Consider the following 27,269-nt stretch of genomic DNA (forward strand, 5'->3'; position numbering starts at 1 on the left):
TATTCCACAATTTTGTAAGTCCGTAAATAAGTTTAAGCAACTAATAGCGGTGAACACACCAAATAGTTACGTAAGTTAAAGCAATAGGTTTGTTTGCACAAAAACTCAAAAAAGTGGTGAATAGAACTGACAGGAGTGTACCTCGGAATACTCGGTACTGATTTTTCTAATTACATGTTTTGGAGTGATATAATAAGGTAATTAAAAAAATAGATTCCGGACAAGTCCGTTGCCAAGGGGGGCCCCCTTCGAAACTAGAAATAAAAAATAATAATAATAATAATAATAATAATAATAATAATAATAATAATAATAATAAGGAAGGATGAAACAAAAAGAAATGAGAAAAGGAAGAATCAGCGTTAAAAATAAAAAGCTAAAGCAAGCGTTTGGTTACTCTTCCTTATGAGCAGCTTTGTATGGAGGAAATGGGGGAAGGGGGAGGCAAGTTAAAAATGGATATTATTGTAACGGAGCATTTCGAATTCAATCTAGCTCCATGCTAATCCTATAGATTACCAATGACGATCGATAAACCGCTTCTATCAGATAGACTTTCACGTAAATTTCAAACCTTCGAAAATATAGTGTCGTTCTGTAATAGTGTGGAAATCTTTGTCATATTTTTCGTTATCGCTTCTCTGCAGTATCAAACGGGTTATTTCAGAAACAACTTTTAACTTGTCATTTGAAACAGACAGTAGTTGACGGAATAATAAAAATAAAAAGTTATGTGAAAAGAAAGTTCTGTTAACTTTTGATTCAACAAAGAAAGGAAAGCAGATATTGTAAAATATTTTACAAGACATTATTGGATATGTACTTTTTATAATAGTTGAGATCATCATGAAAGGAAAATTATTTGAATGAACAGAGGAAGGAATGTAGCTATCGTAAAATATTTTTCAATATTTTTGTTACATTCTTTTACTCGAGATTTCTTCATAGTTTGTTCTTAAAATACTAACATATCCTCATTTTATTGTCCTAACAAAACAATATATGCTGCCAGTAAAATAGTTTAGATTGATCAAGTTCCTGATGTGATAACCAGAGTATTTGATGTTACGTCCCCCCCTCCCCCTTCTTATTACGAAATCCTGGCTATGTGCCTGTTTCAGGTGGCATCACGCTAACACTTGAAGATGATTCCAAAAAGGTCTGAAATATTGTGAAGATATTGACTTAAACAGGAATGGAAATTAGGAGCAGTACACTTTAGTTACTACAAAATAGTTCAGTTTCTACGAAGTAATGATTGGATGTAGTACTGCGCATTCTTGCTGCCGCTCGAGGCGTTCACTGGCACATTCTGTCTCAAAATTCATTTTAACTAACTACTAAGTGCTTCAATATTTTTAAATTCAAATATTTCCCTACACACCTTATGCGACTAACTGACACGTTGGGAACTAATGTTTTAAACTTTGTAAGATCAGAGATAATACTAACCAGTAGTTTACCTATTAATAACAAGTATTGTATGTTTCAAATGACAAGCGGCATGGCCTTGAGTTGGCTTCACGCGGCGTCCAATTAGCTTTGAGCGGTGTTGACAATTCGCGAGAAGCAGTTCTGCACGCTGACTTCTCGCGCTACTGCGAATCTTGACAATACCAGAGGCGCTTATTAGAAATATTGTATTAGTACATCAACTGTTCACTTTACGAAGTAGAGAAAAGAATTACGAACACATACGTGAAAACTACATCTTTTTATGTCAACTGGTTGTTATAATACACGCTTTTAAAGGTTTCTATATAAAACAATTAGTAAAACGAGCGATTAGTCCCGTATCTAATTTCAAGTGGATTTTTCTTCAATTTGGAAATAGAACTCAACTTTTATTACAGGATAATCAGGGGTGTAACCAGCAGGTTGTTCTAGGGGAACATTACTTTCAGGGGAAGGAAAGCATTTCACACATTTAAAAGAGAGAAAATGATCTCTTTCAGAATATGAAAGCATTTTAACTCACCATACGACTATACACATATTATATTTTCACGATGCTACCTTATCAAAAGACGGATCTTGACAGTACTGAAGCTGAAAACCGGATTGTAGGAGATGAATTAATAAGCTATTCAGAAGAAAACAAATGCTGTTTATAGCATTCTGTTTATCTGACTTTGTGTTTATGTGGGTTAAAACAGTAACGAAAAAAAAAACTCGAAAAAAATATCAACTCAGATATTATTATGCAATAATATAGTAGTGAGTTCATACAGTGTGCGCCCAGTTAGGGAAATGAGAATATAAAGCATATGATTAATTTTAGTTGTTTTAATTAGGTACAGAAACTGTATTGATGTTTGATTTTTTAAAAAAAAAAAAAATCATATTTTATTATAAACGTCCCTCATTTGCATTAACTATTAAATAAGTTTATTAAACATATACCAGACGAACCTCATTTTGGAGCTGGAAATAGTTTGGAATGACAGGGCCCCCTCTTCCCCTTGGTAGTGACGTTACTTGCCGCAACTGAGAAGCCTCCAAGCTCCACGGTCTTTCGCTAACCTCTTCGTTTTCACGTATGATTTCTGTTTTCATATCGTCTGTTAATTGTAGTCTTCTTCGTTCCCCTCATCCCTTTCCTGCCACGTTCCCCTCCTCCCTCTAGCACGTCCCTCGTGACACAGTTCCTTCTCAGCCAATGTCCCAACCAGTTTCAAATCCTCTTCTTAATAACATATAAAATTGTTTTTTGTCCCCCACCATTTTTGAGACCCTTTTATTCGTTTTAAGCTCGACCCAGCTAATTCTCTCCATTCTTCTCCACACCCACATTTCGAAAGCTTTCAATCGTTTTTCATCACTTTTCCGTAATGTCGATGTTTCTGACCCATACAGCACAGTACTCCACTCAAAGCATTTTATAAGTATTTTTCTCAACTCTTTATTCAAGGTCCCATAAAATAGACTTTTCTTCCTCTTAAAGGCTTCTTTCGCAGTTCCTATCTTTGCTTCTGTTTCAGGTTCGCACTTCATATCGTCACTAATAATATTACCCAGGTATCGAAAACCAGTCACCTGCTCTATTTTCTCCCCTCCTACTTCTATATTTGACACCAACCCTTTTGTTCCATTCACCATGGCTTTTGTCTTCCTAACATTAATTTTCATCCCATATTCTTCACAGCCCTCAATCAAGTTTTCTAATTTCTTATTGATTTACTCTTCAGTGTCTTCCAAAAATGTTATGTGGGACACTTCGCAAAATATTGTACCTAAACATCCTAGCGTCCAAGTGTCTCTCTTTCTGTATGATAGATTTATTGTACACCAAGTATATATGAATGATCTGCACTATAAATGAAGCACGAAATAATTCGATAACACAGTTTACATAATGCATAAATAGTATACATATAAAATATGTTAACTACATCTTTAATTGAACGTTTAATTGAACTATTGTTTAAATAAGTGAAAACCGCTTGTCTGTATATTGTGTTAAATGGTGTACGTTAATGTTAAAGAAACAAAAAGTGAAACAATGTCGTGCCTTCATATTTCCACCTCTACTCATAAGAAACTTATATATGAAGAAACAAGTAAGTGTCAGAATAGGGGAGGAAATGACAGAGGAGAGTGCAACTGGAAGGGAAGTTCGACAGGGATCCTGTATCTCGCCAACACTATTTAAGAGATAAGGAAAAAGAACCTATATAATGAAGATGGCATTTCATTAGGAGGTAGAATCATTAGATGTATACGGTTTGCAGATAATATGGTATCTGTGGCGAAATCCGAAAAGAAAACCAATAAGATGTTAGAAAACTTGAGGAAGGGTTATGAAGAAAATGCGATGAAAATAAATGTTAGAAAGACAAAAGCCACGGCAATTGGAACGAAGAGGCCAGTACCAAATATAGAAGTAGGAGGGAAGAAACTAGAACACGTGACTAGTTTTCGATATCTCGGTAGTATTATTAGTGATGATATGAAGTGCGAACGTGATATCAAAGTAAGGAAAGGAATGGCGAAAGAAGCTTTTAGGAGAAAGAAAAAACTGTTTTGTGAGACCTTGAACAAAGAACTGAGAAAAAGACATAAAATACTGTACTACATAGGCCGGAAACATGGACACTACGCAAAAATAATGTAAAACGACTGGACGTTTTCGAAATGTGGGTGTGGAGAAGAATATAAATAATTAGTTGGGTCAAGCGGAAAACGAATGTGAGGGTGCTGGAAATGGTGGGGGACAAAAGAACAGTTTTAAATATTATTAAGAAGAGCAAGAGAAACTGGTTGAGACATTGGCTAAGAACGAAATGTGTCATAAGGGATGTGATACAGTGTATGGTTGTAGGAAAAAGAGAGAGAGGGCGAAGCAGGCTACAATTAATGGACAATATCAAAACAGAAAAGTCGTACGTGAAGACGAAGAGGTTAGCGTAAGACCGTGGAGCATGGAAGCTTTTCAACTGCGACAAGTGACCTGCCAATAGTGGCCGAATACCTATGATGATGATGATAACGGTGAAACACATACACATACAGTTCGAACTTTCTGTGTCATGATTATGTCTGTAAAAAATGAAAACTAAGAAGTGATTTTTAAGATGCTGAATCGTGATCTGACGAATGCCTTTGCACCAGTATTTGATGTTGCATTTAGTACAGTGTATCTGTAAGCAACTGTGAGAAATTGACATTACAATTCCATGTTTAGTTAAATCATTACCGTAAGCCTTGAAGAAATAATAATAGAAAGAACAGTTATTATGGATATTAAAATGTCAACACTGCTACAACGGGTGTTTTGTAAATAGTGATTTTCTTATGTATGAAAGGTTATTTTTAGTATTTTCTTCTAGCGTTTGTTTAAATATCCATAAGTTGCGCATGCAATGATTTTGAACTTTAAAGCAAATATTTAAATAAAAATGAATACCAAATGTTAACAGACGAACAACGCAATGTTTTGAGCAAAAGAATGACAGAAAAGAGACAAACCTTTTCCCCTTTCTTTCTTTACCGAGATACTGGGATAAAAGTAGCTATGGGCACATCCAGGGCCGGATTTAAGGGGGGTGAAAAGGTGCACGTGCATCCCGCCTCGTTGTAAATATACACTCTCTAAAATGAGAAGCTAGCAGTGGAAATAGCAACACTTTTCGAACCTTTCTGCCATCATGTTTTCGTTTGGGACTTAAAAGAATGCAGAGCTTTGTAAAAGCAATAGTTTAAGTCGATTTTCTAAAGACTGAAGGAAAAGGATTCACCAAACAAAACAATATAACATTTAGCAAGTAGGAAAGACAACAGAAGCCAGGAGAAGAGAACATTTTTTTTCCTGCGTAACACTTGCGACCCTATTTAAAATACTTTCCTCAGTTCTATGCATCAGCGTTGTCAAGGGTAAAGAATATTGTCACATGTCACTTTGAAGAGTTTAAGTGTGATTGGTTATTTTGGTAGTTATTGATGCACCCCCCTCAGACAATCCTGGATCCGGTCCTGGGCACATCCTCTATAACATCCTTGAGCTGCACAGTAACTTCCATCTCTTGTACAGTAAGGGACACTTCTGGATGGTACACTTTTGTCGTAAATTTCCATATGGGTGTACCATCCAGAAGTGTCCCTTACTGTACTTGGACAAAGTATGTTACCATTCTAAATAAACACAAATAAACACTTCAACGGTGGAATATTTGAGAAATGAATGCAACGATTGATTTTCTCCAAAACTTAGAAACACATTTTCTCTCTAAAATTCAATAAAACCAATCAGCTGCACTACATTTAACCTACACTATATTTATGGTATTTTACTGATCTGTAGCTGCTTGGGGAAGGACTAAATAGCAACAATGTAGTATTTTGTAAGACAAGATGTGATACTCTACCCAGCTGCAGATTTTAGACTTAAAAATTATACTACGCATAAGGATGAGACGTCTTATACCATGACTACGTCTGTTTGTGGACAGATATCAGAGCAAAAAGGCAAGAGATAACCAGAAGAGGTGCCTTTGAAACAGACTCGCACTCACAGATTTTTGTTGGGAGGGATCTAATATTACTGCAAGTTATTATGTCTATATAGTATTGAACGGGTTCTGCACCTGAAAAGACAATAAGTAATTATAAAGTACTTTCACCTATATTTTCAGAAAAAAATATGATAGAACTAGATAAGTTTTTTATAAAAAGAGAAAGAGTATAAATGAAGTGTAACATCAAATCTTCATGCGATATCTCAAATTATTTCTCTGCGAAACAAGTATTGTTTTATTAAGAAAGTATACAACTGTATAATGAGTTAGGTTTTTTGGGGGGGAGGGGGTTCTAGACACGGTGGACCCCCGAATGGATTCGCTCTTGCTTTAGAATTGATTCAGCGTCCCAAGATTAGTTCCATCTGCTTCATTAATTCTCTGTTCAAACCAAAAGTTGTAGAAATCAACAACTTCCAGTTTTACTGTTGATCATCATAGAACATAAAAGGTAATAGATAACACGAAACCAATTTCTGGAATCCATTCAGTGTCTCAAGAATATATTCTATTTATATCTTGAGCTCCTTCGTAGCTAAGCGGTTAGCATACGCGCCTTTGGCGTGGGAGACCCGGGTTCGATTCCCGGCGGGAGCTCATGTGGTTCGGATTCCACGTTATCAGTAGGACCACGTCTCGTATAGCCTCGCTGCTGAAAGGGACGCTAAACTAAAATCAACTCAACTCAACTCTATTTACATCTTTACTAAAACCGTAAGTAATAGAAATTTATTACAACTTACTCTCACAATATTGATCTTCATAGAGCAAAAAATATTAAGGCATACCAAGAGATTACCTTTTTTTTTTTAAATATATATATATATGGATTTCGCGTCCCAAAAATAAAGTTCTTCTCAATTTTAATTATTCTATTCATTCTAGGAGTGGTGAAAATCATTGATTTCCGGTTTCAACATAGATTGCCATAGTCAAAAAGTGGGTAATAGGTACCACACAAAGCAATTTTTAAAATATGAATCCAGTTCCACCCCAGAATATTCCTTCATTCGTTTAGAACGAAAACGGTGACAGGAGATGATATAGTTTTTTTTAATATGGATTCAGAACCCCAAAACTACATTTCACCTCTGCTAAAACTGGAAGTCCGATTCAACAAGAAACAGGCTCGTAAGTCACAACTTCCGTATTAAATATTGGTTCTTATGTAGTAATAATTACAAGAGATAGTAAGATTGATTCAGCGTCCGAAGAACAAATTCCAGCTCTGGCCTTATCCCTGTATTGCAACCGAAAATTATACGGGTTCATGGTGGTCCAGGGATAACGTGCTCACCTCTTGACACGTCGGTACGATCCAGATTTGGGGCGTTTCTCGGGATATTCTGATACCCATGGTTTTAAGATTCGTGAACAAGGGGTACGATAAGTAAAACAGCGACCCCTATATTTATACAGAATGAAATTGATTACCGAGTTTCCCGCTGTCTTTTATATATTGCAATACCTTTAGAAAATGATGAGATTAATTTACAATTTACTGGAAAACAAAGCAAGTGCAAAAGCAAACCTATTTTTACGTAAGTTAGTGACGTATTTTGATTCACATTGAATTTCGATTGTTGCAAAATTTCCTGATTCTCCACTGATATAATAAAAGTTGCTCGTGGATTTCTATTATACTAGATAACGTATACAGTATACTATTTTTTTCCTAGCAATTTTATATGTATTATCTTTATTCTTATATGACTTTTTTTTTTTAAATTAGGTTAATACACTCTAATTAACGTAACGAACATTTCAGAATTGTAGTGTGTGTATACAACACTAGTAAAGAGGATCCCTCGAACAAAATTTCTCTATATTGTTAATTTCTTTTGTATCTGTTATAAAAAAAAAAAAAAAAAAACAGCATGTGATAAAAGTTATTACATTCAATTTTTTTTTTTTCTTTTTTTCAATCTGTGCTCCGAAGGATGACATTTAAATTATGATCGAGTATTGCCTCTAAATCATAGATTTCTGTACTCCTTTCCAAAACATTACCATTCATCTTCCACTCAAAGCAAAAGAAATCCACCTTTGTCTTGCGACGCCGGTGCCGTAGGGTTTATTTAATTCTCCTCTATTTGTGCTGAAATGTTTGTGCATGTTAAAGATATCAAGGTTAACAGCTGAGTTTACAAAAGAAGCCTATGAGAGCCGATACAATCTGAGTGTATAAATGCAATCCGAAATATTGACGTTTCAGCTTACGTTCTACCTTCATGGTACGCTGGAGTGCGTGAAACAATACGAGGTACGGTCGTACCATCATACCCAACCCTAGATCCGCCAGTGTTCTCTCACTTAGTCCCACTGTCTTTATTCCATTATTTCGTTCATTACGATCGTCTCTATACGGTCATAAAAGAAGGGATGTGGATTATAGCACAAAAATAAACTTTATAAGGAATATAGAGAGAATAGAAGAAATAGATAGTGAAGAAGAAACACAGACATAGAGAAGTTTCACAGTCTACTAGAAAAGAATGGGTACAAGACGGAGTTAAAGAAAAGGAGAATAGAAGAGGAAAGAAGGAAGGGAAGGAAAAAGAGAAAAGGAAGAGAGAAAATGGCACGGAATAGAGAGAATTGGAGAAAAGACAAAGATACGGAAGAACTTGTTACGAAAGAGATGTCTGAAGACATACAGGAAAGGGGGACGGAGAGTTCTGCAAGTGGTTAAGAAAATGAGAAATAGGAGAAAAGACATAAACGAAGAAGACGAAGAAGGAAAAGTGTATGAAATGGTGTGTAAAAATTGTAATATGATACACAGGAGAAACAGGGAAAAAGCTTAAGGAAAGAGTGAAACAGCATAAGGACGATGTGAGGCTTAAGAGAGAGAATAACGCTATATACAAATATGTTAAAGAAACGGGGCAGGATATACATTGGAAAGGAGTCCAAGGCCTCGAGAAAGAGAATAGAACAATAAGAAGAAAATTGAGAGAAGCGCGGAGGATTAAGAAAGAAGGAAGTGAAAGATTAACGAATTGGACAAATGGACTTCTAATCAAGAATTATGGGATAGATTGTTAAAACGAACTGAAGGATAAAAATCAAGGATAAGAGAAATGATTAAGTGAAGCAATAGAAATAAAATTATGTGATAGAACACTGAAAAGAGAGAAACTTCAAAATTAAATAATATTTGGAACAATTTATTAAAATAATAAATATAAAAGAGAAAAGTGAAAATAATAATGAAAACATTATATTATAAATTTAAAATTATAAAACGTAACAATTAGAATTATATAACAATAGTAATTTAACGTTATGAAGATCTCTCTTCCAGGTACGTCTGATGAAGATAAAGTTAAGTTATTGAAACCGTTGCGCCTTATTTTAATTTTAATAAATAAGTATATACTCTGGTCAGAAAAGTATTAATTATTTATGATCGGCGACTCTCTTAGCATTGGAATATAATAGAGGAACTTAAAAAAAAATGAGTTATAGATCTTGGATTTCAGTATTAAATTCCTATAGTTTCCAAGTCTACCGTAGCTTCAGAATGCTCTCTCGTTAAAGTTCAATATAATTTCACCCATGGTAAAATCAGGTGTTGGATAAAGAAAGAAAGAAAAAAAAAAAAAACTCAAATGGTTCCTTTATGTTTCAAATACTTATACACTTACTTCTTAATTACCTTTAAAAATCAATGGCTTGACCTCAAAGGAATAGCGTACTTTATCCTGTTGTTATTATTCCCATTCGAAGACACTGTGGCATTGGAGATATTATTCTGAGACTTTCTGGACTGGTTGTAGCTATCCTTTGAGTCCACAACACTCAAAGCAATACCCAGCTGAGCAAAATAATATGTGGTCATAATCAGAGCCTAAAAGAAACAATGAACGTTAGCTGGTACATAAACAAATTACAAGGCATATACAGAACATACAATAAGGAAAATGTCTAACAGATTACTATTAAATAGATAGTACTGGACTTTTACTGTACGTTTTTTGTTTAATTACGGTGAGATAATTTCAAGAACATTTGCTAATTTACTTTAACAGAGTTACAATCTGCCTCACTGTGTTAACATTAACTAATAGTCGCCTGTAATGCGCCCTGAGAATACTAAAAGGACTGTTCTATTCCTAATGCAATTTTGCAGATTTGTACATAGATAGATGTGCATAGGCTTGCAGTGAAACTTCTGAATAACGGATACCAATGGGACATGGTAAGCAAATGAGACGTGTTCGTCAAAGAGAAGTTAAAGAAATTTAGATTATAAATTTAAATTAGTAAATACATTAGTAATAAGTGTAAATATGAGTGACTACCGAAATCAGGGTGTCTACTAAAATTCCAAAATGAAATTTTGTGACTTTTTCGTAACCTTTTCTTCACCAAATCATACAATTTCGTAACATTCTCATCAGCGAATTAGGCCGAATTTTCATGCATGCGATAGAAGTATCTGCATGCTGTATCGAGAGTAAAAGTAATTTAATAACAACATGCAACATTATTATTAAATACCAAAAATGTACAATAGAGCTAATCAACTACGACAGTTTATGAATTTCTTGCGGAAAAGTCTGCAGTACTTATCCATCGTGTCACTTTGATCGAAACTTGCTTGTAACTTGTGGATGAGTGAAGGAATCAACTGAGAATTCACTTTCAAATCGCACAAAGTATTTTCTGTGCTAAATACATATGAGCCTGGGAATAATTCCTGTTTGTTATGAAGATGTTACTAAAACGTAGGGGGTAAAGGAAGGCTGTGTGTGTCTATAGAAGGGAGCGTCCTCTCCCATAATAATACATACATTTTTGGAGAAAAAAAAAAAACTGTATCATGGAGGTGTTCATTAAGGAAGCGGCTTCGAACCGGTGTGTCGCACAGTCCCATAGGTTGTATCGTGAAATTCTAGAATTTAAAAATCAGGAAGAATTAAATAATAAATTAAAATCAATTTTAAGAAAGACTGTACCAGTTAACGCCTCCAGTGGTTGCAACAATGTCAGTACTACATAGTGTCACTACTTTATAGTAACTTAAAGGCTTACAACACTATTATAATAATAAATAAATTGAACAAATGTGTCACGATGTCGTCTGTGTTTAGTAAAGTGTTTCATCAGTTAAAAAGGGTTGGGAATCACTGCGTTATGGGAGTTTTCACAGCATATTTTTTTCTGTGTATTATATTATATTAAGTAAAACTAAGTCGTAAAAACAAGTAAAGAGTTACAATCATAAAAATGGTTAGATTTTGGTATATCTAAAATGTGTGTAGTAACATTTCAACAATTTAATGGCGACTTTTGTGTATTGTGTGGAAAAAGGACTAAATTAAACAAACTAAAAGGTGAAGCCGAAGCTCTTCATTACTGTCTAGTTGTTAAAGGCAACAGAATTGCTAACCGAAATTATATACTAGAAATATAACAATCCTTTAAGGATTCTCAGGGCGCATTACAGAAGTGTTAGTTAAACTCTATTGTATTGTTCCTCGGTCACAATACACGTTTGAGAAACTGACGTCAAAGAACTCCCAATCATGACACTTCATATAGACAATAAATGATCTATCGTGTTTGTTTCTTTACAGCTATACATACATAATTCACCGTGTTCATGTTTCGAGACAATTAGATATATGAGTTCTTTCCAGTCTGTAAATTTTTGTCGTTTTGTATGATATGTTACGAGATACGTTCAAAAAGTAAGTTTTTCTAGAGCCGTGAACAAGAAGACACAGTGACCTTGAAACATTTATTGTCACAGAAATAGAACTAGTGACACCATCTTCCAACATATTCATCCCCGGAATTCAAACATTTGTCATACCGTGGGTATTCCGATGTTCTAAAAATCAGCCGCCTGAGAGTGAAACCAGTGCACGACAGTCGTCTGCAATTGTTTATCACTATCAAAATCCTTACCAGAGAGAAATGCCTTTAAGTGTAAGGAGTAGAGATGCAAGGGCTCGGAAAAAAACCGGCTTTTTTGGAAAAAAACTCGTTTTTTTCTGCTTTGCTTTTTTGCTTCGGAAATTTTGGGCTTTTTTTAAAATACTGCTTTAAATTGATAAAACAGACTTTGTATCGCTTCTCTATAACACAAAAAATCATTTAATTAGTGGTTGATGCTGATAATAATATAAAACATCGAAAATAAACTATGAATTTCGAAAAAATATTTCAAACAATTTTTCTTCAACATATTTACATTATGAATTCCACAGGATTAACCAATTTATATAAGAATTTTTTAACCTCCTATATACAAAAGTAAGCAGAACTGGCAAGAACCGTGGTTGTTTTTGAAAATGCCAAAAACCCGTTTTTTGGGGGATGTTTAAACCAGGCTTTTTTGACTTAGATTTTTTGCTTTATGTATTTATATTACATATTCACAGAAACAGCCTAAGTTTGTTTCGCCTTGATGTTATTATGCAACAGCGGGGTTATGCCGGAAGAACTCCCATAAGCTTAAAGAAGTGCGGTCAGTAAATTTCTTAAGTTGAGAATCTCCCGCCCTAGCCATTGGGAAAATCCCGTCATTACTTGAAATGTAAGACAATAACGGGAAAATCCTGTTATTGCTTTGCACGTAAAATTTAAAGGTCAACGTACCATAATCAGTACGCTAAAACTGAGGTATTAAATTACAAATTTAGTACCGGTACGTAGATATCATTGAAAGTCCAATCCAAGCTAATGTTGGAAGCTACGTAGGCAATCGATAAATTTTGCCAATTTCTATCAATATATTTAAGCAATATTGGCTTCTTTATAAAACAACACGCATTTAGGCATGTAGAAATATACAATTTGGTTTGTTTCGTATATTTAGGCTTAACATCCTTACGAAATACCGAGGTTATCAAGGAGAAGACTTTCGCTTAAACTGACATCCGAACCGCTACTTGGGTTACGCATGAAAGAAGGATTGTGGTTCGACCGAGAATTGAACATGGGACACCTTGATTAAAAGGTGAAAGGGAAATAAAACTATTGCAGGTGGTTTGATATCTGGAAACGTTACCATGAAGTTCACACGATTCGCATTTTTCATTCTTTTTATTTTTGTGGTTTAAACCAGTTATTAAAAAAAAAAAGTTGGTGTAAGTCAGCCAACCCTAAAAGTAAACACTTCTTTTTAAAGAATACACAAATAACTAGCAAAATAGTATGTAGTATTTTTACTTCAAAATATTCCATACCCTCTTTTTGAAACAAAATAAAATTAAAATAAAACATAAGAGAAATACTTAGATTTATATGATACACTTAAAGACTGCACATCTAGAGCTTTTGGTTCTGTATATTCTTGAAATTCTACAGTTAAGTTTTATAGAACCACCATCACAGTTTACCCAATCCTCAAGTTTTCTGAATTTTTAACAAGAGGGATTCAACATATCATTACGGAACTCCCCCCCCCCCCAAAAAAAAAAAGACTACGGAATATATTTAAGTTAAGCTAAATACAACTGCACAACAAACATGACTGAGTGATTAGCTTTTGCGCTTCTATCGGGAAGTCCGGGATTCAACCAGCATGCGACCATTCTGTCAAAGCTTTTCTTCATTCCATCTGTGAATGTAGAAATAGTGCGTGTACTGTGAGTTGGGCGACTTCCTTTTTTATTGTTTTTAAATCGTTATTATTACTAATTACCAGCAGTGACGGTTTTGCGAAGGTTAGGGGGGCGGTCTTTCGGACTGAAGCCCGTTCCCCAAAGTTACGGAATGTCTGCAACAAACGAAATATCTATTATTTATGCCTTTACTCATAAACTTTAAGCTCCCGTCAAATAAAAATTACGAATGTTTAAAAAAACTAAACATTAGTAATAAACCCTTCCCAAAATACTTTTCTAAATCCGCCACTGATTCTCAGTATAAAATGATTTTTAAAGTTGTATCCGGAAGATTATTGCTAAACATATAAACGAAACGAAATATTAGTTATGCCTGTACTCATAAACTTCAAGCTCTTCCCAAATAAAATTAGGACTTTTTAGGAAACGAAACAATCAGAAAAAACCCTCCTAAAGTACTTTTCTAAATCCGCTACTGATTATTTGTATAAATTGGTATTCAAGGTTGTGTCCGGAAAATTATTGCTAAATCACTTCACAGCTACAGTATAACAGAAATGTGGAAGTACGGTTTGACGGATATATTGAAAAACGTACGCTTTGACGGATAAATAGAAAAACGGGCAAGTTTAACTTTTGCGCTAGAAGCTAGAGTACTAAAAGCTCTTAGAAATGAAACACGGATGACAAACTAGAGAAGAAAAGATGTCGATAACTCAAAAGTTAAAATAAAGTTAAATAGCCTCTAAAATTACCCTCAAATACTACATTCTTCATGTTAGCTTTAATTCGTAAAACATGTGCTCCATCCATCTTGATGGTGAATTTCAGAGCGAAATATCACATTCAGGTCATGGAATTCTTATCTAACTATAGAATATACTATAAGAAAGCTATTTAGATAGAAAAATCATGAAGTTGAAAAAAGCCAAAATTTCCAAAATTCTCGTTTTTTTCCCAAAAAAGCCGGCTTTTTATGTGAAAAAAACCATCGATTCAAAAAAGCCGGCTTTTTTGCATCTCTAGTAAGGAGACATGAAAATCGCTCGGAGCAAGACCCATGCTATACGGCGGGTGACAACCGATCTTCTGTCTTTCCACTGCAGTGCACTGGGATGTGTTTCACAGCTGACCATCCACCAGTTATCAAATTAATATTACTGCGTAAATTTGTGGAATTTTTAACATGCCCTTATTGCAGGGATGCAAATAACCACTCGCTCACTCGCCCGGGGCGAATGGTTCATCGGTGCGGGCGAGGTTTTAATATCATTATTAAAATACCGAAGGTTAGTAAATAATTCCTATTGTGGGATGTGGGCTAGTAGTTTCTCTCTTGGGCTAGTAAAATTTTGTTGCTTATTTGCATCCCTGTCTTATAGCGTATTTTTAATTTCATTAAAGATTCCAAACAGGCATAGAGTTGAATGATACCAGGTTATGGTTTATACTGATAATATCAATCTGATAGCAGATGATATGACGGCAATAGGAAGAAATGAAGAGGTTTTATTAAACGCTTCCAGGGACATGGGTTTTGATGTAAATGCAAATTTATAGTGATCATATTCCTGCAAATTATGGATTCGTTCAAATATCAAGTACTGTAATATTTATTTATTTATTTATTTATTTATTTTGCGTTCAAGAGACCACAGTATTGTGCATTTGTACATGCGGTATAGAACATGTCATATTTTTGTCTATATAATAAACTACTACATTAGTTTCTTATACATCATATTAGTCTTAAAACATGATACATATTTATACATAGATATACCACTCCTTATCTATTTATCTACCTTGTTTTATTCATAGTGCGAGAATCTATTGTTTTTTATCCTCATTTAGTATTTAGTAAACATGTATTGAAGATATTTTATTAGAATAATATATAAATAAGTATGACCCACTCATGTAATAAAAAACTTAATACCTTCTTATTGATTCATACAACTACAAGTTTCTAGCTTGAGCATGTTCATAAAATTCCAAGACAATATAAAAGCAATGCTCTTGTAGGTACTTTGTTAGTATTTGTTTAAAAAGGTGATCAGATTTTGAGTTTCTTATGTTGATGGGTAAGCTGTTATAAATTTGTATTCCTATATATTTCGGACCTTTTGGTAAAGTGCTGTATTATGAATGGGAATTGCAACATCGCTTTTGTTTCTGGTATTGTATGTATGAATCACTGTTGCATTTACGAGACGGTTTTAGGTATTTTCTTATGAAGATTGCCGTTCGTAATATATAAAGGCAAGGCAGTGGGAGAATTTTAAATTATGGGAATACTTTTTTGCATGATACTCATGATTTTGTACCTTTCATTGTTCTCAGTAGCCTTTTTTGAATCATAAAAATTGTCTTACTTTCTGTTGCGTTTCCCGTGTACTATTCCATACGTAAGTAGACTCTCAAACTGACTATGATAAATTACTTTTAATGTTGATAGGTTGAATGGTTTTAACACTTTTTAAGGCACAGTGCACCTTACAAAGTTTCTTTTGGAATACAGATACGTGCCTATCCCACGTTAGTGTATCACTTACCCAGAGTTCTAGAAATTTCGTTGCTTTAACGTTATCTATATATTTATTTTTAATAGATATGACTGGATTATTTACATTTGTATTTCGAGAATGATGAAAGTTTATTACTGTAGTTTTATCGGTATTTAATTTTAATTTATTATTTTCAAGTCATGAGTTTAATTCTTCTATTGTTTTGTTCGATACTAGTTTGCATTTTACTGTCAGTGTATTCAGTAATGGCTGACTTGTATCGTCAGCAAACCTGATTGGTTTGGCTGTTTTTATGTAAGCTTGAAGATCGTTGATGAAAATTATAAAGAGAGTAGGCCCTAAAATCAAGCCTTGTGGCACCCCGCATTTTATTGGTTTGATGTCAGAGGTATATTCGGAATTTGTACCCCGCTGATCCGTGTAATCAGTTACTACGGCTTAATTTCTACCCTCTAAATAGCTTTGGAACCATTTATTTACAACTCCTCTTACACCGATATTGTTTAATTTTTCGAGGAGTATTTGATACGAAACAAGGTCAAATGCCTTAATTAAGTCTAGAAAAATGCTAGTACATTTTTTCCTGTCGTCTAAAGCATCCCGGATATAATCGAGATAATTAAATATCAGTTGACGTTTTGCGTTGGAAACCATTTTGAGAAATGTCTATTATATTATATTTTTCCAAGAAGCTTATTATACGTTTCTGCATAATTGATTCGATGATTTTTGAGAAGGGCGAAAGTAAGGCAATAGGTCTATAGTTTTCTATCTTATACCTATATATATATATCAGGGGAGTTCCCTCAAAAATTAAAGTTAGCACGTATTAAGCCAATTCATAAAATATATATATGAATTGGCTTAATACGTGCTAACTTTAATTTTTGAGGAAACTCCCCTGATGAAAAGGAAAGATTTATGAGATATGTCAAAGGTTCCTCTATAAGAGCGGAACTTTTCTTCAGTATTACCATTGAAATGTTATCAAAACCTACGGACCATTTGTCTTTTTGTTTTGAAATTATTTGAGCAACTTCGTTAGGTATTACTGGCTGAAGGAACTTTTTTTTTTTTTTTTTTTTTTTTATCCTATATTCAGTAGATTTTATTTCGAATTTAGTACTAGTTACACTTTTGTTTCCGATTTCAGTAAAATAGTTGTTCATAATATTAGCAACAAATACTGGGTCGGTTATTTTTGTGTCTCCATGATTCAATTCAATGTTTCCTATTTCCCTGGAAGATGCTTTATTACTTGTTACACTCTTTACCATTTTTCAAAGTGTTTTTGATTAATTTCTTGAACGCTCAATTTGTTTCTCACATTCCTTCTTTTAGCCGTTTTTATTAGACGTCTATATATGCGCTTGTAATTCGCGTAATATCTATTAAGTTCCGCGTTTGATAACTCTTGTTTGATTTCGGATTTAGATTTCTGGGCTCCGGCATCTTATGGCCATTTAGCCCGTCACCATTTATGGCCATTTATTATTTCTTTATTAGTCTTCTCTACTTATTTATTCACAATTGATACTCTAATAAGGTTATGTCTGTGCGGTATAGTGCTTAATATGACCTTTGTATGCGTTAGGTTGGGTAAGGGTTTTCTTAATACTTCAACTACACTCCGAGATTCATTTTTTGCAACGTCATTTGCGCCACCTATCACGATGACAGTATCGTTTTATGTCATAATTTTATCATTTGTTACTGGTTTAGTTATTTCACTAAGTCCTGCACCTGGTTTCACAATGCCTACAATTGACATATTTGCACTACTACGTTTCATTCTTTCAGCTATAACTCTTCCCTGACTATGTCCGAGTAGTAGAATATTCCTTTGAACATGAATATTTGGGGGTCTTCACTTTTGAATCAGTCTTCAACTTACTTTACCGTCAAAACTGGTTTTAATTTATTTTGCATTGGTATACCGTTTATGACATTTCTTGATTCGCGCACCATACAGTTTTCTTCTGATGTTAACTCAGTAGTAGTAGTCAGTATCTGAAACCTATTTGTTACCTCAGTATCTGTAGTTAATGCTTGCTGTTTTTTCGCACGATTTATGCCGTCTTTTTTCTTTACAGTTGTCCAATTACTAGTTTTATCCCACCCCTGTTGTTTTACTGAGCTATTTTTCATAGCATCATTATACAATTCTTGTATATATTGTGGATTGGTTTTACTTTCTTTTCCTTGCACTTCTCCTTGGCTATGAATGGAGGTTTGTGATTGGCTGAAATAAATGCTGGCTTGCATCTCTGTCCCTAAGAAGTCACCAGACACACATGTTCACATCTCCGGTCTTTCATTACAATCCCTGAAGATGAAAAAAAATGAAATGAAATTTTTGAGTTTTACGTCCCATGCTTATGCCGGTTAGTCTAAAGGAGACGGTGATGATGAGAGATGAATGAAATGGTGGAATGAAGAAAGTGGGAGGAAACGGGAGAACCCCGAGAAAACCCACGCACACGGTGTTTGTCCACCACAAAGTTCACTTGGCGGGAGCAGGGTTTGAACCCGAGACCCCAAGCACCAGAGGTGAACGCTCTACCACTGAGCCACCGCGGCCCTCAATCCCTGAAGATAGATGCAATGTCTGCATTCGAAACGTCGGATGTCAATACCTTCACCTGGTTGATAGTTCGAGAAGACTTACTAAAATCATGTCACCAGGAAAAAGATAATTATGTCTGTTCTGCTGTACAGTTCTGAAACATGGTAGCTTACTCTTAAAGAAGAACGCAGACTGAAATTATTTGAAAATAAAATCCTAAGGCGAATATTCGGAACCAAAAGGGATGGAAATGAGGAATGGAAGAAAGTAAGAATGCTGTCAAAATTTTAACTAGAAACTCAATTGGAAAAATACCATTAGGAACACCTAGGCACAGATTGGAGGACAATATTAAGGATTTTGCAGAAATAGGAATACAAAATAGAAACTGGATCTAGTTGGCTAAGGATAGAAGTCAGTGGAGAGCTTTTGTGAACGCGGCATTGAACCTCCGTGTCCCATACGCCATAGAGCTAGTTAATGTATTTATCTAGCCTAACTGCGTGGCTTGCCTAGGTATATGTACAACTTTTAATATAAACATTAACTTACGAATATTCTGGCAGAAAGACACCAAGGTATCTCACCTGTGAATATGGAATTGGTTGATGGAAGTGATGAAAGCCAATGAGAGCGTCAGATATCGCAAAACTGATTCCTCCAGCACAGGAACACAATTTTGTCCAAGTCCATAATTCCTGAAAGTAATTAAAATATATGTATTTTTATGGCTAATATTAATTACTATAAATTAACACACATATTTTGATTGCCATTTAAAAGATTTTTCTGGACTCTTCTCTAATCAAAACTATGTCGTGTGTCTCACTGATGATAATATAACACTCATACTAAACAAAACTATACTTCCTTTTGTTACAGTTCATGGAAGAATATAGCCAACAACATGGCTTTTACGTGGTTAGGTGATATCTGGTCAGGGCATCTGTGCCAGTAGTCTTTATTTCTGATTTCCGAGACCGGATTTCACTGCGTCTTAATTTTAATAATTCCCAAATTCCTTTAAACGCTGGGCCAACAACAACAATGCTGTGACCTCACAACAAATCGTACCAATATTCTACACATATCACATGTATATGACTGAACTCGGATGCTATTGTTGTTAAGTTCATTTGAGTAAACATTCCTTTATATTCCCATTTCTTCCTCCCTCTGAACAATTTACAACGAAGAAGTGAAACAAAGAGGTTTTGTTTCAATCTGCTTGTTGCCTAGTACTAGTTTTTCGATTATAGCATCCAGTGTCGCTTTCATTTTCTTTGTTAGTCAAAACCTTTCTAAAGTTTGAAACTTGGTTCCACAAAAAAATGTAGAGTGGAAAGAAAAGTGCTTTCTAGACTATTAATTTTCTTTTGTCAATACTTCAGAATAAATACATAAAACTAAACCAAATTTTCTTTATGTAGAGGGAACTTAACTGTCTAAAGTTACCGAAAATCCATTCAAATTCTATAATTATCTCAACTGTGGGTTTCGTGGCATTGATTAGTAGTATTATTAATATCCCCGTGGTATAGTGGCTATCACGTGTACTATGGGTGGGGGTAGGGTTGCCAGATTTCCAGAGAGAATAGGGGAAGATCTTTACAATTTCTAGAGGGAAAATGGAAGATATGTAATATTGAGAATTTACATATAACAAACATATATGATTTCACATTGTAAAGCAGTATAATTTTAATTGGACACTCGGTCAGTTTTAATGAAAATAAATGCAAAACATAAAACACAAAAAGAAAGCATTTTGCAATACCTACTGGGAGGTCATGTGGCCCAGATTCCACGTTAAGCCGTAGGTTCTTGTCTCATGTAACCACAGTGCTGAAAGAGACGCTATATTCAAATGCAACCAACGAAGTAAACATGAATCTTTTGTTGCCTTCTAACTGTATTTTAATGAAGGTTACGCCTCTGAACAGTCCCACATATTCTTTTCATAGTTCAAAAATACTTGCAGGACATATCGAAATTTACAAGCACTTGGAGTTCTTCTTTTATTAGTTCATAGTAGCTTCTGTTCTTGACATCAGTATATCACGATCGATCTAAACTGCGATATGATCGAGATGATGTTGACAGAAGAAGGCTAAGGTGTTAAAGCCAAATTATTTTTAATCGTGAGGTTGGGGTAACGGCTAGATAGGAGGTAAAAACGCAATCTGTTGTACTTTCTTTCTGAATACTAAGTTGCATCAGTGGGTTGCGTTGTTTACAGTATGAGAAATCAGTCCTTCTAATTTTACAAAAAATCACACTATTAAAATCGTATATAAACATTTGCCAATATGGCTCGTCCGTTCACGCGTTCTTGAGGAATGAAAAACCTGAGATAGATTTTATTAGTTTTAGTTTGAAAAACTTTCCTCGCTACCACCTACCACCTTACACTGGAATAGAGTAAGATTCTCAAGCCAACGGAAATATTCGAGAAAGTGGTAAAAATTTAAGGTTATGTAGGACAGCGTTTTTTTCTGCACAGTTCTTATGGGGCAGCATTTGTGACAAAAGCAAGAGCTTTTCTAGCAGCTCATTTTTGTCGATCTCACACTCGTTTTCATGGGTCAGAACCGACTGAAGATTGACGAAACACTTTCTCTAAGTTCAATACCATTTTAGAAAGCTGGGGGTGCCATACGAACATTTAAGGCTATCACTGTGATTTTGCACCTACTTGAGCTTTTCTAAAAACGAAGTGACGACTGTCTAAAACCACACAAGAAAAATTAACTTTGAAAGAAGTCCTTCCTGATAAGTTCATATGGACCTATGGGGAAAATGCATAGTTTCGGAGTTAGGGCTGCCCAAAATCGCCAAAAAAAAAAAAAAAAAAAAAAAAAACTAAATTTTAAAAGGCCCTATTTAGAATTCGGGAATCTATGGATGGTGGTAGTTATCAGCGTAAAGGGAATCACGCATACGCAATCCGAAAATGCATATTCATCAATGTTCAATTGGTGTACAGAGTATTCCCTTCAGGATATAATTCCCAGATATGCCATCAACCGAATTTTCAAATGTGCTCTAACTTTATGCTTGGTCCAAAGTAGGCGAACGATAGGCTTTGACAGCAGTGAACACGGAATCCTTTGGCGGGATGTCCGAAGTGTTAAGGACTGTCAGCAGCACGGTCTCTCGTATTCGAGAAAAAGCGTACTGCAATGTTTTCTTTCACGTTTATAAGGGCAAAAAATCTGAAATATACCGTGACGAATTACATCGCAGGACACGTTATTCCGAACACAAAAAACCGTAAAGGTGCCGGTTCCTACAACTTCCGACTTCCCTCCGAATCATTGGGTGCACATTGTTGTCAAGGCTTACATCTTTCCTACTTTGGACTCATCTCGTAATCAGGGCATACCTGAAAACACTGTTGAGAGCATATCTGAGAATTGCACCTTGTAGATAATACCCTGCACACCCCTGAACATTGATGAAATATGCATTTTTGGATTGCGTATGCGTGACTTTCCTTACGCAAAGGACCCCCATCCACAGTTTCTCGAATTCGAAATAGGATCTGTTGAAATTTAGCTTTTCCGAGATTTTGGATAGCCCTAGCTTTGAAACTATGCACTTCCCCTATAGATCCATATGAACTTTTCCTGTTATTTTGATGTAAGGAATCACCTCTTACAGTTTGTCGGTATAGTTCATTAACACCCTAAGTATATACATATACTTATTTTCGTGACCTGCTAAGTCTCATCTCCAATTTTTCTGTCAGCTCCCTCGCATTAGTTATGGCACAGCTTAGATCTTTCTCTGTTCTCAACCTTCCGAAATATTTTCGCACTGCCAACCAGGTCTAAGGGAATTTGTTAATTCAAAGCATTTTTAAAGAAATTTACTTACAAGAGTTTTTCTGAACAATATCTCTTACCATGTCACCAAACAACTCAAAAATCTAAGTCTCTCTTTCCAATACCATTAGCTGTGTTTTCTCCCAAAACGTCAATTGTAGGATCAGTTCCGGACTCTTATATTGCATTACATCAGCCCTGGCCACGGCGAGCAGATAGTGGAAAATCTCCTCGTGAACGCTCACGAGCATTCTACGAGCAAATACCGTTGTTCTTGCTTCGTGAATCTTCGGGTTTTGTCCTTAGAGGAGCGGAAGTGTTGTCAACCTTGGCGGTAATCACTAGCTTACCAAATAAAAAAAAAAGTATGTATGGTAACTGATTGCCATTTAGTGTATAGTGTTTTTTACAATGTGGTAACCGTTAACTATAGACAACACAAACTGGTAACAGCAATCAAATGATAAACTATGTACGTTCCTTTTCTTCTTTTCTCTTTCCTTTTGTTAAAGAAGGATGTGGTGGAACCAAACCGTCGCTTACATTTATAAAAATTTGCCAGTTTGCCCAATGGAAAACCAGTTTTCAATATATATATATATATATATTATCAAGTTCTTAATCCGAGTGTGGGTATGTTGTTTCGCTTTTTAGGAAAAGAGATAATCTGTTGATACGAAAAAAAAATACTGTAGCACTTGTTTGTAATTATCTAAGTATTATCTCCAGAAAATTAGCTTATGCATGTATGTGTGTACGAATAGGCTTAGCAAGGGGTTGGTTGTGGAGATTAGAAGCCACTATTACACTATCAATAGGAAGAATAGTATTTCTTACTCCACTTTTAAAGTGGGGCCGCGGTGGCTCAGTGGTAGAACGTTCACATCTGGTGCTTGGGGTCCCGGGTTCGATCCCAGCCCCCGCCAAGTGAACTTTGCGGTGGACAAACACCGTATGCGTGGGTTTTCTCGGGGTTTTCCCATTTCCTCCCACTTTCTTCATTCTATCATTTCATTCATTACTCATCATCACCGTCTCCTTTAGCCTAACCGGTATAGTCGTGGGACGTAAAACCCAAAGATTTCATTTCATTTTTTCCACTTTTAATGTTACTTTGATCGCAAAGAATCAAACAAAATATTAAGAGAGCCAAAGAGATTTTCCATTTTTAAGAGTGACCATTAGTGGGTACCATTAGTTTTTTTTTTTTTTTTTTTTAAACAAGGAGTGTCTTTTTAATAAGGAAAAATATATTGTCCCTGGCTGGTTGCTTGCCGGTGGCTTGTTAAAAGTGAAAAAGAATGTTAAATCATATCAACGACTGAAGCTACATGCTTGTCTTTCTTCGATAGTTACTGACTGGTTTTGAAAGTCACGATGTTGTAGGCCTACTGTAACAGCGTAAACTTGGAAGGGAACGTTCCAACTGAATGATACGAACAATTATTCCCAATGTCTTGAACATGAAACGTGGATTGCACGGATAACGCTTAAAGTGGGCTGAACTGCACTGGAATTTCCTTCCGGCAAATTAGTGTTTGGTCGGAACTCAGTTCTTCTGTGTAATTGTCTCTTAACACTAGAAGGACCAAGCCGTCATTTTGACGGCATCACATAAAACAATTTTCTATATCTCATATATTTCTTTGAGTTATGCAACCATTCTTTAGGACTTTTATTATTTTAAGGAGAGGTTTGATATAGCATATAAACATTGTGTGTCTATTTTAAATAAATACGTATTTTTGTTGTATACCCCTAGAAGGACCAAACCGTCAATTTGACTGCCTCGTTTAAAAATCTATATTTTGTTGTTGATGTGGACTGTTTTATAGGTTGTACGCTATATGGTAATAATAAATGTAATATTTCTGTTAGAAACAATAAATTTTGAAATATTTTACGTTATTTTTCCAACGAGTTTGCTATTTGATATATCTTTTATTTCTGGTTTTCATTGCTGTAAAGGTAAAATATTTGGTTCTTCTTTGATTGTTTTTTTCTTGAATTATGTTTTTATCTTGTTGGTAACAATGTTCTCTGTAGAAATAAAGGTTTTCTTGAAGGTACATATGAATAATTACAATAGCAACATGAGACCTGATAAAATGTTACGTGCTTTCTAAGATTTGAGTGAAAATGAATTTCGCTTGGACGAACAACAGGGAGATTGCTTCGATGAAGCCAGTAGTAGTAACTAGAATGCAGTGTCTGAAGCTACTTCTTCGGATAAGAGGAAGGAAACATATATAGAAGTTTCCAGAACTAATCAATCAAATGTCCTTATAGCAGGTCATGGGACACGTTGGACAGACAGAACAATGCTGGGTGTACTGCCTCACACATCCTTCGCGAGAAATCTGTTCTTTATATTATGCGTTACATCATATTGAAGATGGTGATTTTGGTTGTGCTTTTCGCTTGTTCATAGGCGAGACAATGTTGAGAAACATTCTGAAATGCACCGTTATTGAAGCTCAGACAGCGTCAAGATTCTCTGTGGCCATTGTCAATTGCAGAACACTTTCATTTTTAGCAATATTGATATTTCGTGTAGCTTCAGATATATCTGTAAAGGAACTATAGAACGTAAGCTGTGAACCTGTGTTTTACAGAAAGATTATGGAAAGAAGGATATTTCTTGAAATAATGAAGTATCTTCGGTTTGATGAAAAGTGCCCTAACTCTTCAAGGCTAAAAGCAAACAAGTTTGCTTTGGCAACATCTGTGTAGAACTTTTTCATTGAGAATTGTATCAGGCACTATAAAACTCACGGCAGTGTTTGTGTGGATGAACAGTTATTCTCTAGTAAGATGACATGCAAATACATATAATATGTGACAGACAAGCCTGACAAATTTGGATTCAAATGTGGCTGCTTGCAGTTCTAAAGTCACAGTATCAACTAAAAGGCATTCCCTACCTGGGAAACGACTAAGAACGACGTCAGGACTTAGAGTTAGGCGAATATATTGTTCTGAAGAGGATGGATTCTTTTCTCAACAGAGGACTGAATGTTACATGCGAAAACTCTCCTTACAAGTTAAAAATTAGCCGAATCTTTGAAAATGAAACAGTTGACCTTGATTGGTAGTATGCGTCCAAATAGAAGAGAACTTTCCAAAATGTGCTTGAATCAGAAAGAAAAGAATATGTTCACTACAAACCTTTATGGATATCAATCAGAAAATCCACTCACAGTACACAAGTGTAAACGCGAGAAAAGTATTTCTCCCTTGAGTTCAGTGCATACAAGTTGAAATAAAAATGTATTGATAATGTAAATTCACCTTCATCTAATAAAAAGTTTGAAATAAATATAATGATTTTGGTGTATTATACACTGGGTCTGTGCTAATGAAAAATAGCCCAGCCAATGTCTACAGGGCAGGTAGTGTGATCACGTGATTAGTAAAAAAGGATTTTATACTTAGGAATATACGAATTATTCCTTTATTTCAATTTTTCATGTGACTGTCCTGTGAACAAACTTCCGATATTAATATTATATTTAATGTATTGACGGGATTTAGTGGATCACCCTGTATTATATCACGAGAAAAACTTACATAAAACATAAGCTAGTCGATTAAACATATTAAATTAAAGCTAAAATAAGAGAAATATAAAGAAAAATGATATAAATCTCTTGCATTTAAATAGCCGTCAAAATGACGGCTCGGTACTTCTAGGGAGGTAAAAATTTTGGTCCTTCTAGTGTTAACAACATTTGAACATTTCTTTTAGATAATAATATCTAACTAACTCTATGGCCTATGGAACCCGAAGGTTCAATGCGGCGGTTACAACATATTTCCACTAACTTCTGTCCTTATCCAACTGGATCCAGTTTCTACTCTGTACTCTTATTTCTGCAAGATCCATCTTAATATTGTCTTCCCATCTACGTCTAGGTCTTCCTAGTGGTCTTCTTCCAATTGGGTTTTCAGTTAAAATTATGAAAGCGTTTCTAATTTCTTCCATTCTGGCTACACGGAATGGCCACCTGAGCCTTCTACACTTAATGACCCTAACAATGTTAAGTGAGCGGTATAAACTATGCAATTCCTCGTTATGAATTTCCTCAAATCCCCATTTTCATCCGTCTTTGGTCCGAATACTACTACTACTACTACTACTACTACTACTACTAATAATAATAATAATAATAATACGCATTATTATTATTATTATTATTATTATTATTATTATTATTATTATTATTTTCAACCTCCCGTCGTTCTGCTATCAATCTAGCAACGAAAGGCGTTCACAACTTAGCAAACGTGAAGCGAGTGACAAGTTACAGACCGAGTGCTAATGTAATGCAATGTCACGAATTGTGTAAGCAAGCTAAAAAAGGCCTGAAACAATTCGTTTCCGATTTTTGCAGTCGTTTTTACGTCTGTAAGCTGACATGTTTAATATTAGTTTCTTTCTTTCTTTCTTTCTTTCTTTTTCATTTGTTAGTTACTTCAACGCTAACTGTAACCTCTATCATGCGTCTTCCTAGATCAAAAAACGTACCAATTTTATTTCCTGTAGTATTTTTGCGTCACTGCTTTCGAAATGGGGAGGGGGAGAGCACACCTGCACATTTCACGCTTGCGTCTGCTCAATGCTTCAACATCGTGCAAATTTGTGACCAGGCTTGGCCGTAGGTTTTTTACCATCATGTGTGGTTGGCAACACTTATCGGATGCAGTGGAAGGGGCGGAGCTACCAACACCTGTGCTCACCTGTTTTTATC

At 35.1% G+C, this 27,269-nt stretch overlaps 1 protein-coding gene across 1 annotated transcript in view; it reads right to left on the minus strand.

The window, feature by feature from the left end:
- LOC145670436 (lysoplasmalogenase TMEM86A-like) overlaps positions 1-27,269 on the minus strand; it is a 172,969-nt gene that overhangs the window by 16,853 nt on the left and 128,847 nt on the right. Inside the window, exons 5-6 of the mRNA XM_081739112.1 lie at positions 19,279-19,389; positions 9,676-9,867 (exon numbers count right to left, since the gene is read on the minus strand). Of these exons, the coding sequence (XP_081595238.1) occupies positions 9,685-9,867; positions 19,279-19,389 (294 nt within the window). The 3' untranslated portion in view covers positions 9,676-9,684. The remainder of the gene's footprint in view (positions 1-9,675; positions 9,868-19,278; positions 19,390-27,269) is intronic.

The sequence above is a fragment of the Thermobia domestica genome, chromosome 14 (assembly GCF_964235325.1).
Source record: "Thermobia domestica chromosome 14, izTheDome1.hap1.1, whole genome shotgun sequence".
In the NCBI taxonomy this organism is placed as follows: domain Eukaryota; kingdom Metazoa; phylum Arthropoda; class Insecta; order Zygentoma; family Lepismatidae; genus Thermobia; species Thermobia domestica.